Genomic DNA, 16,421 nt, shown 5'->3' with positions numbered 1-16,421 from the left:
AAAGTTTATAGACCTTATTTTTAGTATACATGTTTCTATTTACTTTTAGCTGCTGGTAAACCTGAACATCCTCCTCTATTGTGTTTTAAAATGAGATTTTCTACTTTTAATAAAGTCAAAAACAAGAAGGGAAAAATAAAACATATCTGAGTTTTTCTGTTTCTCGTCTGGAAGAACCTGCATGGTAAAGTGTATAACTGCTTAATTACATTTTTAATTTGCAAATTGTTGCTCAACAGAAGTTGAATAAATGAACATTTACAGGATTATTTGACAGGAGCCTTTATGTACTTTATCTCAGCCAAAATACAACAAGCTGATGTAAAATGTTATTTTTATTTTATTAGCTGACAGATTAGGCCAGTATTTGAGGCATGGCTCATGCTGTGTGACAATTTGTAGTTATCTTAGTTTCCATATGTAAAAACAGCACCTTCATATCGACTGTTGATAATCATTTTAAGTGTGTAACTTAGTTCAGCTTAATATCGTCCGTTTCTCTTAACTTTCTACCAAACATTCCCTGATATGCAGTCATGATGTAACAGAGAGAGAAAATAGAAATGAAGGCAGTCAGTGCTAAAAGAAAACAGAATATAAATTAAAGGTGTGATTATTTTTAGCCAGTGTGGTTCTTTGTTATCTTGGTCTAACTTTATGTGACTCCGTTTACAGAAACATCTTTGCTAAGCTGCACATGAGAAAAGCTTTGAGAATAACAAAATCAAACTGCTGCATAATTAAAGACCTTTACCACACGCAGCCATTCTCAGCTATGAGCTAATGGATTCACCTCCATAATGGAGTCACTGAACATCACTTCATTGGCTGGATGTTTGATATCTGCACAGTCTCAACTCCATCTGGGTCTCTAATTGCTACGACAGGACTCTAAATTATTCATACCCCTGGCAGGTTTGGGTTGAAAGTGATCATGACCAGCATGCACCGGTCAGATTGGACACGTCTTCCTGGTCCGACTCACCGATCGGCTGAATGGATGCAGTCTGCTTTCCAGAGTCCTGCTGGTCACTTCCTTATTTGAGGAGCAGAGTTGACACTTTTGTGATAGACCATCTGTGAAGGGAGATAAAGATTAGGGTGATGGGAAGGAGACCTACAAAACTCAGACGTGGAACTAAAGAAAAATCATAAAAATACCAGAAGAAACATAAAAAAATACATTTTATAACGACTGACTGCAAACAATTAACACAGCCACTTGATTGTGCTATAAAATGTCCCCATGTGCCTGGAAAATACATAATGCCACCCCTTTAATAACTGCATTGTTTTTTCTGTTATAAACTTACTGCAAAATCTCATTCTTCTATTTTCTGTTTAAATTGCTGCTGATGGATCTGAATTTCCCTCAGTGGGACAATAAGTTTCTATTCTCACATTTAACTCCTAAACTTTTGCCCCACATCACAGAAATACATTTCATGTTGTTACAAAAAGCAAACTGTTGGATTTTTATCTCCTAGTTCTTATTTTCTGGTAACTTTAACCCAAGATTGAACTAGAGCATGCGAACCACAGTTATAGTCACGCAACACTCCTGTTTTGTATACAGATGTCTTTAGTTTCCATTTTTTGCTTATGCAAATAGTTAATCACTCTCATGTTTCTTTCTTTCTTGTCTTCTTCCTAGTTTGAGTTTATCACAGTTCCAGAGAATCCAGGAAGCTTTTCCCATTACTTCTTCACCTGGCGTCTGCTGGTTCAGTCAATAAGCTCTTCAGCTTCAAAACGTTGTGATTAAAAATGGGAAACAGCAAAAATTATGGATGTTTCCTGAAATCTTCATCTTGTAAGTACAAGAAAAGAAAAGCAATATCTCCCATTCACTGTTAACTTTACAAAACGTTTCTGGATGAGGGTTAGGGTTAGGAGGAGGCCGGTCCGATCTGATAGCGGATCACTCGAGGCACCAAAACACTGCTGACAGCTTGGAGTCATATGCAAATAGTCTACTGGAAAGCTCGTAGTGCAGTTTGAACATTCTGCTGGCATTAATTTTAACATTGGAGAGGCTTTCTATAAAACATAGTCATGCAAAACTTCCTCTGTGTCCCTTGATGATCTGGGAGATTTAGAATAATGCTGACCCATATCTAGAATCTGTTTCCTTTTTGGTTCTGTTGTCGGTCGAAGTTATTTTAAACCCGAGCTTGTTTGTTCGGTTGTCTTATTTGCATTGCTGAGAGGATCTGAGAGTTTTCCGGACACGGCCCCATTCAGGATCGGACTCTGTGGAGTCAGGATGAACTCCACGCTCATCTCCTGCAGCTCCAACTCCTCAGTGGAGCAGCACATGTACCCCACCGTCTACTCTTTGTTCTTTATCGTGGGGTTTCCAGCCAACTGCCTGTCTCTGTTCGTAGCCTGGAAGCTGGCGCTGCAGGGGAACAACATGGCGGTCTACCTGGTCAGCCTGTGTGTTTCGGACCTGCTCTACACGGTCACTCTGCCTGTTTGGATCGGGATGGCGCAGCACTGGAACATCTCCGATCAGCTGTGTGGTGTGATGTATCTGATCATGTACAACAGCTTCTACGTGGGCTCGGGTCTGCTGTGCTGCATCTCTGTGGACCGCTACCTGGCCGTGGTCTACCCGCTCCACTTCCACTGGGTCAGAGAGGTCAGTACCGCAGCTCTGCTGAGCGCTGCCGTATGGCTCCTGGAGATTTTTCTTCACATTGTCTTGCTTCACCACATGGGGGCGCTGCAGTCATTCAACTTGTGCCACCAGCCGATGCCACTGACCAGGAAGGATGCTGACGTTGCCCTGGTTCGGGTGGTGCTCGGCTTCCTGTTTCCTCTGGTCGTCATGACGCTGTGCTTCCAGCAGATCATGCAGTCGCTCAGACAGAGCCGCTCCATCCTGGAGGAGGAGCGGCGGAAAGTCGGGCTGCTGCTGCTGCTGCTGCTGCTCACATACGTTTGTTCCTTCGTGCCCTACCAGACGGTCATGTTCCTGCGGGTCGTCCTGGAGCCGGGGGCCTGCGGCTGGGCCCGCAGACTCAGAGACCCGTACCTGGTCACGGTCGCCATGACGACCCTGAACAGCACTCTGGATCCCATCATCTACTGTTTGATTAATGAGAGCGCCAAGAGAGAGATTGAGAGAGCGATAAACAGAGGGAGGAGAAGTTTCATCAAAAGAATGACACGGATCCAAGCAGTTTCCTGAACTCTCTTCTGCTAACCTGCATCCAAATTTAGTTTTATATCACATGATCATGTACAAAATTATTTAATTTAGCAAATATAAGCAATGTTGTTTTTTAATTCCACAGTAATCGCTCGATCCTGGACTGAAGTCAACTGAAGTGGGTGAAGTCATTAATGTTTGTGTATAATGTTTTTACAGTGCTTTCTGAAAGGAAACAAACCTTTAAAAGGAAAGTCTCTAAAATCATGTCTGTATTATTATTGGGGCCTGCCAATAGCAATGCATAAGGAGAGGCAATGCATAAGTCAGTCAGAATAGGTGCCTGCCATTGCATGGAATGATATCATTCTGCATTATCTTTGTCTCTCAGGTTAGGGTTATTAGCATTAGCCTTTTAGCTTAAATAAGCTATTACCTATTTTTCTTACTTTTAGCATTGATGCTAATTTTTAGCATCAGAATGTTGTGTCCAAACCGACGGGCATACTTTGGCAGGCCCTAGTTAAATTTCTTCAGGAATTTTCTAGTTATTTCTATAACAGCCTCACTTGTTACCAATGGAACAATTTAAATTCTCTGGTTTTCCATTCACTATATATTTAGATAATTTGCTAATGCTAGCATGCCAATATTGTAACGATTCAAAAGGTTAGTATTATATTATCAAATTGGACAAATTTGACAAAACAAGTATAAAACATTACCCGGTTTTATTCCTGTCCACAATAATATACATTATATTCAGCTTTTGAATGTAATGGAAAGAAAAACCTGCCAAAAACTGTTGCTAATTGAAAACACTTAGCATGCTAATGCTTCGAATTGTCAAAGTAAATCTTTTTGTCAACAAGATAAACAAAGCTTTAGCAAATTTTAGCATAACTTTGCTATGGATTTATTTCTACTTTTTTTTTTTTACAAAAAAAAATCGTTTTGAAATTTTCAAAATGTAAAAAAATTTAACGAATTTTGAATTATTTAAAAAGTAATAGTTTTTATTCCACACCAATAAAAATGGTGAAAATACGTTTAAAAACAACAGATTTTCATAATTTAAATAGTGAACTATCAAGTTATTCTTAATTTCCATAATTCAGCCTCTGATATTAGTCTGGATCTTATCAGACACAACATGGGGTCAAGTCTCAGGGTTTTTCTCCATGATTTAATTACTCTGCAGTTTAATTTGACATTTTGCAGGAACACATAAAAGATGCTAATTTCCATTTTGAAAAGCTGATTATTGACCAAAGCTCGGTGTCGGTGCGGGCAGCCCTGCGTGGCTGTCAGTAACAACATGCCATGTTTACCGACGGTTTACAAAAGTTTCCCCGCTTTCAGACCGGGTTCGTTTTTGGTACATTTTGAGTTATTTTTGCTACACAAGAGGTATTTTTTGCTAATCAGCTCATTTGTTAATTTATTTTTTCCAATAGTCTACAGAACAGACATTATTTCGTTCATTACTGAGTATCATGTTATTGGGAGTGGAGAGTTATTATTAACTTTTATTAAGTGAGGGATGTTTAGATGAGACATTATTTCTTTCATTGTGTTATTCATTCATTACAGGAATTGTTAAGCATTTTTTAATAAATACATTTTTAATAAAATTATCATTTGTTATTGGAGATACAATAACAAATGATAATTTTATTATTGTCAACAGCAATAACTGCATCCTCCAGTAGCCCCTCCAGGACATGAAAAGGCTGGTAAACAGTCAGAACCCGACCCAAACCCGTCATCATCAGGATCTTTGGGCTGCACTTGGTCTGGTTCCTCACCTTGGACCCGTCTGCACTGGGGGGCCCAACCAGAGGCATGAAGCCCCCACAGCAAGACTCCTAGGATCACTGGGACACTCAAACCCCCCCACCACGATAAGGTGGCAGCCCATGGAGGGTGTGTGTGTGTGTGTGTGTGTGTGTGTGTGTGTGTGTGTGTGTGTGTGTGTGTGTGTGTGTGTGTGTGTGTGTGTGTGTGTGTGTGTGTGTAAATATGAAGTAACCTGTTAATTATGTAAGAAAGAGAGAGGAAGAAAGTTGTTTTTTAAGATGAGGAAACAGATTCTGACCTTTGGTCCAGCTGTGAGGTGAAATGAATCTTTTCAGTTTTTTAGAAAAGATTTTTAGGCTCTAATAAAGTTTTTTAGGCCGTTATTTAACAGGATGAACAGGAAGTTGGGAGGAGAGAGAAGGAAACGACATGCAGCTGATTCCCCAGGACTGGGAATTGAACCCAGGTTGACAAACAAAACCTAGAAGTAACGTCCTAATCAAAACATAATTTACAGTTTTACTATAAATCTGGTTAAAAAATAACTGAATTAGACATTTATTAACCCCTTTTCCTTCTCTTTTATACAAGCAGGCAGCACTAAGCTCAACAACACAAAAGCTTTATATTTATTACAAAGTATTGATCTAAGAATCCATTTCTGATTAAATTCTCTGTTTTCATGCTTTCATTGATTCTTCTTCTTTTTACCTTTTTTTTTTTTTACAGTTTTTCATGTTAAATTGCACTTTTTTGTTAAGTTTCTTATATTATCTTGAGTCTGTATTTCTAAATAAAGACTAACAGAAAGATCACAGTAACTGTTATTTTTGATAAAAATGTTTTTTCTTATAACAAACAAACCAGATAAAATAAGTTTGATCTTCTTCATGGTCCAGAGTATTAAATTATGATCAGATTAAACTCCAATCTTCAATTAACATCCTGGAACCTGAAGAAACCCAAACCTGTTAAATCAGCTTTTTAATGTTTGGTATAAAAACAAAAACAGGATTTATCAAATAAAAACAGGAGAATGAACTGAACTTGTGTTGATCCTTGCTGGTCATGTTGACACTCAAAGAGCTTCACACTACAGTCACATTCACATGCAGGTCGGGGGGCAACTTGTCACTAAGTGCCCTGGGGCAGAACAACATGTGGCTGAGGAAGCTGGAATCGAACTTGCAACCTTCTGGTCACAAGACGACCGCTCTACCCGCTGAGCCACAGTCACACTAAAACAGCCACTGAAGGATCCTTTTTATAATCTTTTTAAAATACAGATTTAAACAGTTTAATGAGCTACAATTCAGTGCAATTTAATATAAAAAGTGTGTAGAAAAGGTCAAAGGTCAAACCATAACAGCACAAGTACAGTGACAATAAACAGAAATCATTATTATTATTAATTAAAACATTTTAACTCTTAAATCAATACGTTGCTATAATATTGAGCCGAGTGTTGAGCAGCACTGAACCGTCGGCCACAAACCCAGCGGAGGGAAAAGGGCTAAAGAACGACTGACCAGTTAATCTGACCAGTTAATCTGACCAGTTAATCTGACCAGTTAATCTGGCCAGTTAATCTGACCAGTTAATCTGACCAGTTCAACAATAAAACTGAACTTTATGGTTTGGAGTTTCTTAAATTGTTTTGGGTCGATTTGCAGCGACCAACTGAGCTGACCGACATGTTTTAGGAGATGTGGGGGGAAACCGGAGCACCCGGAGAAAACCCACGCAAACACGGGGAGATCATGCAAACTCCACACAGATGGTCTCTGTGAAGACGCAGCGCTAACCGCTGCACCACCGTGCTGCCCTCGTTTTTTCCAATTGGGTTGGGAAGGGATCTATGTTCTAGTTTGTCAACGGGGGAAAACTTTTTAAATTTTAAATTTGACGGAGCGTGGCATGGCGCCCCGTTCACAGAGGATACAACCTCCACACGTTCGATTTCAGTCCTCGGTTCGATTCCTGCACGTCTTTCTCCTCCTCTAAATATCACAATCTAGAACTTCAGAGTTGTTCTTGATGTTCTTCACTGTTTTCTTTCTTTTTCGGTTTCTTCCACCGCAGAGTGTTTTGGACCTTTTTCCAGAATGAAATTCTAGATTTTTTCTTTTTCCGGTCCTCCAGGATTTGGGCCAATAAATCCCGGAGGATTTGTTTGTCTCTTTCTCCAGAGATTTTGGTCTCTCCTGAGGATTCAGGATCTGAGGAACAACTGGATAAAGGTTCTCCTGAGATTTCCTCCTCTGGAGAAACCTCTGGACTGGAGATTTTAACCGGGTCATTTTGGTTCTGAGAATTTTCCTCCTCTTGGGAAACTGTGAGATGTTTCTGGTGGAAATCTTCTTCCTCAGCTCTCTGACTGTCGGCCAACAGTAAATCATTTCTTGATGTTTCCAGGTCATTTTTCAGACAACTGATCTCTTCCTGATATTGTTCTGCTTGTTGTTTTATTGCAGTAATTTCGGTTTCGTACCGGCAGTTCAGATCTTGGTACAAACCGTTTACCTCCTCCAGCTCAGCCTGGATGCTCCTTTCCTTCTCCTGCAGGAATTTGATCTCAGTTGTCTTGTTTTCCTGGAGGATGGCATATTCAGCTCTCAGAGTGTCCAGACTCACTTTGTCCTCCTCTCTTCTCTCCATGTGATCTTTTCTCTCCTCCTTTAACTGTTGCTGGTATTTTTCAACTTCCTGTTGTAAACTCCTGATCTCTGTTTCAAACCTGGATTTTATCTCCTGGTGTGAAACCTGAACCTGATCCAGTTCATGGATCATCTGTTTCTCTCTGTTTTGCCAGATTGTTGTTTCTTCTGACATGTTTTGGAGGAGCTCCTCCTTCTCTGCTCTCAGTTTGTCCAGACTCATCTTGTCCTCCTCTCTTTTCTTCAGGTGAACTTTTCTTTCCTCCTTTATCTGCTGCTGAAGTTTTGTTAGTTGTTGCAGTGCAGAAAGTTTTCTCTCTTGGATGATATTCTCTTTCTGTTCTCTGTTTGAACGAGCCGTTTCCTCCTGCTTTATCTTCATCTCATATGTCTCGACCTGCTGCTGTATTTCCATGATGTTTCTTTCAAACCGACATTTTAGCTCCTCATATGAACCGTGAACCTGATCCAGTTCGTGGAGCATCTGCTTCTCCCTCTTTTGCCTGATTGTTATTTCTCTGGATGTTTTTTGGAGGAGCTCCTCCTTCTCAGCGCTCAGGTCTTTGATCAGCTGCAGATTCTCCTCTCTTTCAATGTTGGAGTCTTTCTCCTGTTTCAGCTCCTCCTGATATTTTTCAGCGTCTTCCTTTAGCATAGAAACATCTCTTTCATATTTAACGTTCAGTTCATCATATGAACGTCTGAACTGAATTAGTTCTTCTTGTAGATGTTTCTCGCTGGCTTGCAGGAACTCGATCTTCTGGGACATTTCCTGAAACATTTGGTCTTTTTCAGTCCTCAGGTTCTCCAGCAGTCGTTGTTCCTCATGAAGCCTCACTTCATGATCCTTTTGTCTCTCTTCCTCCTGTCTCAGCAGAGCATCATCAGCTTCTTTCTTGGAGCTCAGCTCCTCGAAGGAAGTCTGGAGTTGGTTCAGTTGTTCTTGCAGCGCCTCACTTTTCTTTCTCTCAGCCTGTACTTCAGCTACAAAAGCTTCCCGGCTGAGGAGGTGGGCCACCTTCAACTCCTCAAAGTCTTGTTGTAAGAACTTCTTCTTCATGTGTTTCACATCGCTGTGAACCTTGGAAGCAGTGACCGCAGCGTTAAGGACTGCTGGGTCACTGAACTTCTCTAATGTCTCAAGTTCCCTCTTTGCCTCTTTGGCCTGGTTGATGAATGTTTCTTTGAGATCTTTCTGCTTTTTTAACTGGAGTTTTGTTTCTTCCAGTTCGGCCTCCAGGTGAGACAGTCTCTGGTTGTCTTCAAACCTTCCAGCTCTTTCCATTTCCAGGAGGTAGTTGAGTCTCTGGATTTCCCCGTGGAAGACATTCGGGTCTGCAGGAGGGAACCTGCCTGGGGGGTTTTGCTGGCCTCCCCGTCTCCAGTGGGATCCCATCGATCCACTGTGGAATCTCGATGAATGATGAGACATTTTCTCCAAACTACAATCACTAAAATCGTTGATCGGTAAACTTCTCTAAAGGGCTGTGCGAACGTCTGAACTGGTCAGTGATATTGCAAGCAATGAAAAATATGCAGAATTGTGTTGCATACAATTCTGCAGTTGATGACATCACAGACTGTGACAATGACACAGAGTCACAGAGTCTTCATCTGCTGGTGGTGTGACATCATTCCACCACCAAATATCTCACTCTTAATTCTTGTTTACATTCAAAATAGTCCAGGATTCTCTTGTTTGTATCCCAGATATCAGGGCATCAAACTCATTTCCATTTGGGGCAAATTAAAACCCTGAATGTTCATAAACCAACACGCAAGGCAGTTCATTAGCATTAGCCTTTTAGCTTAAATAAGCTATTACCTATTTTTCTTACTTATTAGCCATGTTTAGTATACTTAACGGAGTAAGTAAATGACAGTAAACATTCTAATGATACCCCACATGCTACTGAAAGTATTCACGCTAACATTAGCATTTTGGCTAATTTGAGCTTATACACTTACTTTATCATACTGAATGTTGCACGTCCAGCTTACTTAACATTCTTGTGATTCTCCACATGCTATTGATTACATTGCGGCTTTCTTTAGCATTGATGCTAATTTTTAGCATCGGAACGCTGGGTCCAAACCGACGGGCACACTTTGGCAGGCCCCAGTTAAATTTCTTCAGGAATTTTCTAGTTCTTTATTAATCTACCAAATAAATGGGAAGTGAATTTTAAATTTTTTATAGTTTTATCTTGGAAAATACTTAACAGCTCAGATTTTTTGAGTGGCAGAACTGAAAAATTATTTACAGTTCTATTTATTTTATCTGCACCAGACTTTATTGCAATCTATAAACCTTCCATGGAGGAATGAATTCATTATTAGACTTTTGTTTAATTATTCAATATTTAATATAACTAAAGGATTAAATGGTTTTCTTTTAAAGTCAATAAGGTACATTAATAAAGTTTTGCGTATTGTTTTTAACAGATGGCTTCCTGTGTTTCAGCGGAACAGGATGAAACAACAAACTCTGATATTCTCCTACAGATTCCTCTTGAAAGCTGGATGGGAAGAAAAGCTCTTTACATCAATCTGATGCCTGAATATTCTGAATTACAGACTGAAAACAAAACATTTCTTTGATGTTGAGCTCATATGTCTGTTCATACAATAATATAGAAACAAGTTTTTTTAGTTGAATATGATGTCTCCATCTGCTGATCAGGAACAGGAAAATCCTCTCCAGCGTTCAGATTCTGACATTTTTATGACTCCCTTCACAAACTCTTTGGCTGCAGGGCTCCATGACATTAGCATTGTTAGCTTCCTGGTTTTTTCTGCTGAGGATGCTCAGTTGAACACAAAACACATGTAAGCATCAGCATGTCTCTGTTGCTATGGTAGCCAAAACACACACTTTACATCTCCTAATCCCAAGAATAGATGGATGGACACATACACTGCATAAAGAAAGAGTAAGAAATATGTGCTTGGGTATTATATGCATTAGGAAAATTGATTAGGCTGTAAACCAGATTTCACACATTGTATATTCTACTGTTCCTCTTATGGAAATAATGGATTTAATGAAGATAATGGAATCAATATAACACGATCTCATTAAAACAGAAAAGAGATCCAAGTATACTTTGTTTTTCTGTCATTGCATCCAATTAACTCTTTATAATGGCTGATTGGTTTATTTCTGTTTACATGCTTGCCTGTCAGAAACTCTGAAGACGTTTTTTGTTATGATGTCATTTCAGGAAAAGGAAAAGAGACATGTTTAGATTAGACAGACACATTCTATAAGCTCTTTACAAAGTGACTGATCGTTCAGACTTGACTCTACTTTTGTAAACCTGCATGCTCAGGATATTCCCAAGAGGCTAAAACATGCATTATGACATAATTTCTTCACTTTCACGCAATAAAAACAAAATTGAGTTGCGCAAATATTATTGATGCTCTGGGGAGTTTTGTGTGTTCTGCACATTCCACACACTCTTCAGTCAGCCAGTGAATATTGACTCAAGGCGATGCCACTGTCCAATTTCTTGGTCAACACACATTGTTCAGCTGTCAAATGTCTGCATGTAAACCCGTTACAGTGTTGAGCTATTCTCATCTTTTAACTAGCTTTCAGTTATCTTTTCACACAGAGTAACTGAGCACAGGAATTCTTAACTAGAGTTGTGATAAAGTCAGACCAAAAAGAGTTCAAGTCAAACCTTTGAACTTCTCATTACAGTCAAAGGGTTTTGTTTTTTATATTCCTGTGAAATGTCCAGGACACCGACATCGCCGTTGGACAGTCTGTGGTGTCAGACTCTCAGTTTCTGTGAGAAAAGTTGTCCTAACCCACAAATTCATTTCCTGACAGAAGTAGCACCATATAAAGTGACATATAACATGCCAAAAAGTACTGTTACAAGAAATAAACCCCACAGCTCACATTCAATGGACTGGTAGGAAAAAAGCAGTCATTGTCCAGTAGGAGGAGAGGGGTGGAGACGAAGCAAATGTTTGATCAGATGTCTGTTCAGCATCAGAAGCTTCCTTAAACAAGCAAATCCTTGTCAAACAGTAGTTAGAAGCATCAGAGCTGCAGGAGGGTTGCTTCTTTTTCCACTGGGAGAAATTGCTCTGCCCATCTGAAGGTATGCAACACATTTATACTTTGCTATTTTCTGCTTTTATTCATGAATGTTAAACATTCTGCAACATTTACTTCTTTGCAAAGCAATAAATTAACAGATATACAACAATCTCTTAACTTGTTTTGGCTTCTTCAGCATGTCAGACTGAACCTACTAATGTATTTATGTCAGTATTCAGTTGACTGTAGTACTAAAGGCTTAAACCACATACTGCCGTATCTTGGGTTGTTTTGGGTTTCTCTGGTTTTGTTCATGTGTTTTATGTTTGCCTGAGTTATTCTTATTTTGATTAGATCAGCTTCTGTTTTACTTTAGTCCAGTCAGCTCTTTCTTAGTTAGATTTGGTTTGTTTCCTGAGTTGTATTATTTTTTTGTCCTGGTTAGATTTGTTTTCCCCCTGTGCCATCTCTCTCCCCCTCAGCCTGCGTTCTGCTCCCCCCTCACACCTGAAACTCATTTTCTAATTAGTACCGGTCCATCATTCCAACTACGTCTCTTTCATTAGCTCACCGGATCCTCCCGTTATACATCATGTTCTCTGTCCCCATTTTTCACAGCTCTTAATCCTTCTGATGTTAGTGTTTTGCTGTTGTATTTTATTAAACTTCCACCAACTACTCACAGCTTCAAGCTGTCTGCATTTGGGTCCAATCAACACCAAACATGATTGAAGGACCAATCAGACTTGCTTCTTACTGCAGAACTAGAGCAAATCAGAGAGAGCAAGTCATGCAGTAACAACTCTGGCCAAGCCTTGTTCATCTTGGTGGCGCATTGATGCCGGCGTCAGTTAATATGCTGCAGAAATGATTTCATCAGCTCTCTGGAGCTGTTGGAAGAGGCAGAAACAACTTTAGCTGAGACATCCCACAAGCCACCCCACCTCAACCACATGTCTCTGTTCCTCCAGCTAACTCCACCTCCACCCACTGCAAACGCCGGCACAGCTTCTCCAGGGAGTCTGGTTGACACTCCCTCAGCTTCTCCAGAAGCCCAGGCTTTCGCTTTCACTGCTCCTCACCCTCTTTGCCACCATCTCTATTTCTCTCAGAAGATGACTTTCTCAGAACTCTAAAGCTTTTAAAAGCCTCGCCAAAGACTTGCAGCGCTCTGTTGTCTGCAGCGCTCTGGTCAGCATCAATCCCTCCATCAGCAGCAGAACCAGCAGAGAGCCGCTTCATGGGTCCCAGGCTGCAGAGCTTCTCTGTGGGTTGTCTCCAGGTCCTGAGCCTTGTTGTGAGTTAAAGTTGGTTGAGCTGCCACCACCTAGTCGTCCCCCAGCAAGATCCTTTAGTTTCCATCCTCCAGAGTTTCAGCGGCTCTGCTGCCAGTGAGAAGCCCCCAGACTATGGACGATAGTCATTGCAGATAGCCATTCTCCAGATCTTCTTGTTGGCCTTCTCCGAACCTCTTCATGGTTCAAATCTTGTTTGTAACTTGTGACTCTATTAGCCGACCTCTTGGTCATCCTTCATGAACATTTGTCTGTGGTTTGTTTTATTTCTGGCCCTCTTTCTCAGATCTCAGATAAATGTGTACCTAAATCATCCACTCATTGATGATTTATGTACACATTTATCCATTGAGTCAGCAGCCCATCACAGGACAAACAATCATGCACACACTTCCTCCTCAGGGCAAACTAGAGACCCCTCTTGCACTGGGACGTCTAGTGTGGATTCAAACCACAGATCTTCTTGCTGCAAGGCAGTAGTGATGTCAACTGCTACACCAACTAGCAACATAAAGATTTTAAAGGTTCGGGAAATGTTCTTTTGTTTATTGGACAAAGTTTTGGCTAAATGGAAACATACTTTCACCAGTTAAACCTTTTATTATACATTATATTATTTACATCACAGTTGATGTTTATATAAAGTCTGAAAAATAAATCTAATTTCACATTGTTGAATGTTTTCTTTTGTTCCTTTTGCTTGTATCTTTCTTCAGAATGGTGGCTAACATCAGCTCCATGGTTGAAGAACCAAACAAAACAAATTCTGATAATTGCTCACTTGAATCCGACAACTGGACCTTCACTTATGTCCCACCGTACATCCTGTCCATCTCTGTTCTGGGAATTGTTTTGAACATCTTTGTGCTGATGGTCTTCTTCCTCCATAAGAAGCCCTGCACCGTGTCTGAGATCTACCTGAGCAACCTGGCTGCTGCCGACCTGTTCCTGGTCTCCTTCCTGCCCTTCTGGGCCGTCAACGCTTGGAATAAGTTTGACTGGATTTTTGGTCTTGCCATGTGCAAAATCGTAAAAGTGAGCATCCTGATGAACGCCTACTGCAGCATCTACTTCCTGGTTCTGGTTAGCATCGATCGTTATTTGGCCGTGGTCCATCCACTGTTCCATGGGGGAATGCGTCGCCCAAAATTTGCTAAAATTTGTTGTGTTGTGGTTTGGATTCTGGGATTAATTCTTAGTTTTCCGAGACTTATCAACACAAAATTGGCACCTGATAAAAATATTACTTATTGTAGTGAACCTAATCTAGTTGTATCCGAGTGGATGATTTTGGTGTTAGGGTTTTTTATTCCCATTTCCATCATTTTCTTTTGCACTGTCAACATCCTCAGAGCTCTGAGGAACAGGTTTATGGAAGGAGTAAAGACGAGGAGAAATGATCATAAGGCCAACACTTTGGTGCTGGCCGTCCTGCTGGCGTTCCTGATCTGTTGGGTCCCGTTCCATCTGCGGAACATCCCAACCTGGCTCAACAAGGCCGGCATGCTGACAGACTGCAGCTCTAAGAACATCCAGTACGTCTGTGGGCAGATCTTCACCTACTTGGCGTTCTTCAACAGCGTTCTCAACCCCATTCTCTACGTCATTGTGGGAAGAAACTTCAGAGACAAACTGAAGGAACTCTTCAAGCAGTGGGACCAAAAACGCAGTGCAACCATCAGCATAACAAGTGCAAGGACAAAGCTTCTACGAAGTGTTAAATCCCAACAGATTACCAACTAGAATATGAGTTTACATTTTTATCCATTTATTTAGAGAAGAGACAACTAAAAAATAAATTTGTTAGCTGGAGGAATGGTTACCAATTGTAATCTGTGTAGATGGTAACATCAAATCAACGCATGTCACTCAGTGACCCACAGATTGATCCTTTTAATGTCTACAGGTCCAGTTTCAGAGTTGTCTTTATAAGCTGATGTACAGACAGTGAGACCATAAGGCCAACAGTTCTGCAGAGAAATTAAAGAAAGAAAGGAAAAAAAACTGTTAAAGTTTCTGTAAAAGCTTTAACTTCTACAAGTCAAGATCTACTTAGTCATATTTTGTGATGTAATGAATATATCAGTATTAGAGTCCAGCTCAGACTAAGGGTATGATTATTTAGATCACATTTGTTATTCTTTATTCTGGTTACTTGTTAACACGCCTTCGCATGAAGTGAGATAGAAAATCATTTATTCCACCACACCCAGTTTTATTTTATTTTAAGTGCTTTCAGAATAATTCAATATCAACTCTGCTACATAATTAAACAGCATTACCGCATGTTGTATATCACTGAAATAATGAAATAATGGACTGAATCAGAATAATGGAAGCAATCTATAGACGGCAGCAGACTTTGGATTGCATTATGAAGGCTCCATATATTCTGCTCTGTTACAGTTTCTTGTCATGTAGCTTCAGAAATATAAACTTGTAATCCAAGATTTCTTAACTTTACCTCCATGCAATGTGCCAACATTAGTACAGTTAGCTCAGAAAACCCACTATTTATTCTGCTGATGTATTTAAATGTCTTCCAAGCTGTTTTCCTCTCTTAACTTTCTGCAGTTTGACTCAGTCACACTGCTGGAGAGCAACACCTCGGCAAGGATGGGTGCAAACAGCTAATTCTCACATTTAGTTCGACCATCGACGAGTGTTCTGTTTAACGGTGTTATCATGGTTCTGGAAGCATTGTTCTTTATTTTGGTTTAAAACAGGAATGCCCAAGTTCAGCCCAGGAGAGCCTCAGTCCTGCAGCTTTTGGACACATTCCAGCTCCAACACACCTGGATCAAGAGTGGCTACCAGACCAGACAGGAAGGACTGATGAAGGAGTTCAGCCATTTGATTCAGGCGTGTTGGATCAGAGGTGCATCTAGGAGTTTCAGGATAGTAGCATCTTATCTTATGATTTTGTTAATCTGATGTTCATGTCATGGTATATTTTCATTGTAATGCTTAATCCAGATGAATTTGTGTGTCCTGGAGATCCAGACAGAAACACATCAGTCTCATGTGAATATGTCTCTGTGCTTCGTATTAAAATGGTTTTCATTCTGTCTGTCAGAGCTTTACTGTCAACTTTTACTCTGATCTGTTTGAGTGTCTTATATTGTAATATCATGTGCATGTTATTAATAAACCTGACAGTGATTTTCACCTTAACAGTGCTTAGATAAATTGCTCTAAGGGGTTGTGATGTGATGTTCTTCACTGATACAGACGTCTTTCACAAGTTCATCATTATAAGTTTCAGATATTGTTAATTCTGATTAAATATGCAAGCAGGTCTGATTATAGTATCTCTCTGATGACTGAAGGATCTCAAAAAGTAACATATCATCTAAAAGAAATAAACAATAATAGACAAAACAAAGTCATTGATATCTATCAGGCTGGAAAGGGTTACAAAAGTCTTTCTAAGGCTTCAGGACTCCAGAGTGAGA

The 16,421-nt window shown here is 40.1% G+C and overlaps 2 protein-coding genes across 3 annotated transcripts; both read left to right on the top strand.

Moving 5' to 3' along the window:
- The first annotated feature begins 2,084 nt into the window (after nucleotides 1-2,084).
- Nucleotides 2,085-3,196, top strand: LOC122846456 (G-protein coupled receptor 4-like). Its single transcript, XM_044143442.1, has one exon. The coding sequence runs from the start codon at nucleotides 2,267-2,269 to the stop codon at nucleotides 3,194-3,196; it is 930 nt and encodes a 309-aa protein (XP_043999377.1). The 5' UTR covers nucleotides 2,085-2,266.
- An 8,370-nt stretch (nucleotides 3,197-11,566) lies between these two features.
- LOC122846455 (B2 bradykinin receptor-like) lies at nucleotides 11,567-16,140 on the top strand. 2 transcript variants are annotated; one of them, XM_044143441.1, is made up of 3 exons: nucleotides 11,567-11,732; nucleotides 13,369-13,490; nucleotides 13,683-16,140. In XM_044143441.1, the coding sequence occupies exon 3, from the start codon at nucleotides 13,684-13,686 to the stop codon at nucleotides 14,707-14,709; it is 1,026 nt and encodes a 341-aa protein (XP_043999376.1). In that variant the 5' UTR covers nucleotides 11,567-11,732; nucleotides 13,369-13,490; nucleotide 13,683; the 3' UTR covers nucleotides 14,710-16,140. The 2 variants fall into 2 exon arrangements, with proteins under 2 accessions (XP_043999376.1, XP_043999375.1); XM_044143440.1 differs by lacking the exon at nucleotides 13,369-13,490 and having other exon boundaries at nucleotides 11,568-11,732.
- The last annotated feature ends 281 nt before the right edge of the window (nucleotides 16,141-16,421 follow it).

The sequence above is a fragment of the Gambusia affinis genome, linkage group LG16, assembly GCF_019740435.1.
Source record: "Gambusia affinis linkage group LG16, SWU_Gaff_1.0, whole genome shotgun sequence".
In the NCBI taxonomy this organism is placed as follows: domain Eukaryota; kingdom Metazoa; phylum Chordata; class Actinopteri; order Cyprinodontiformes; family Poeciliidae; genus Gambusia; species Gambusia affinis.
This window is presented reverse-complemented; position numbering and strand designations above follow the sequence as displayed.

Bases quoted from the DNA above. Each gene is read 5' to 3' on its own strand.
- LOC122846456 (XM_044143442.1), top strand. From the start codon at position 2,267: ATGAACTCCACGCTCATCTCCTGCAGCTCCAACTCCTCAGTGGAGCAG.
- LOC122846455 (XM_044143441.1), top strand. From the start codon at position 13,684: ATGGTGGCTAACATCAGCTCCATGGTTGAAGAACCAAACAAAACAAAT.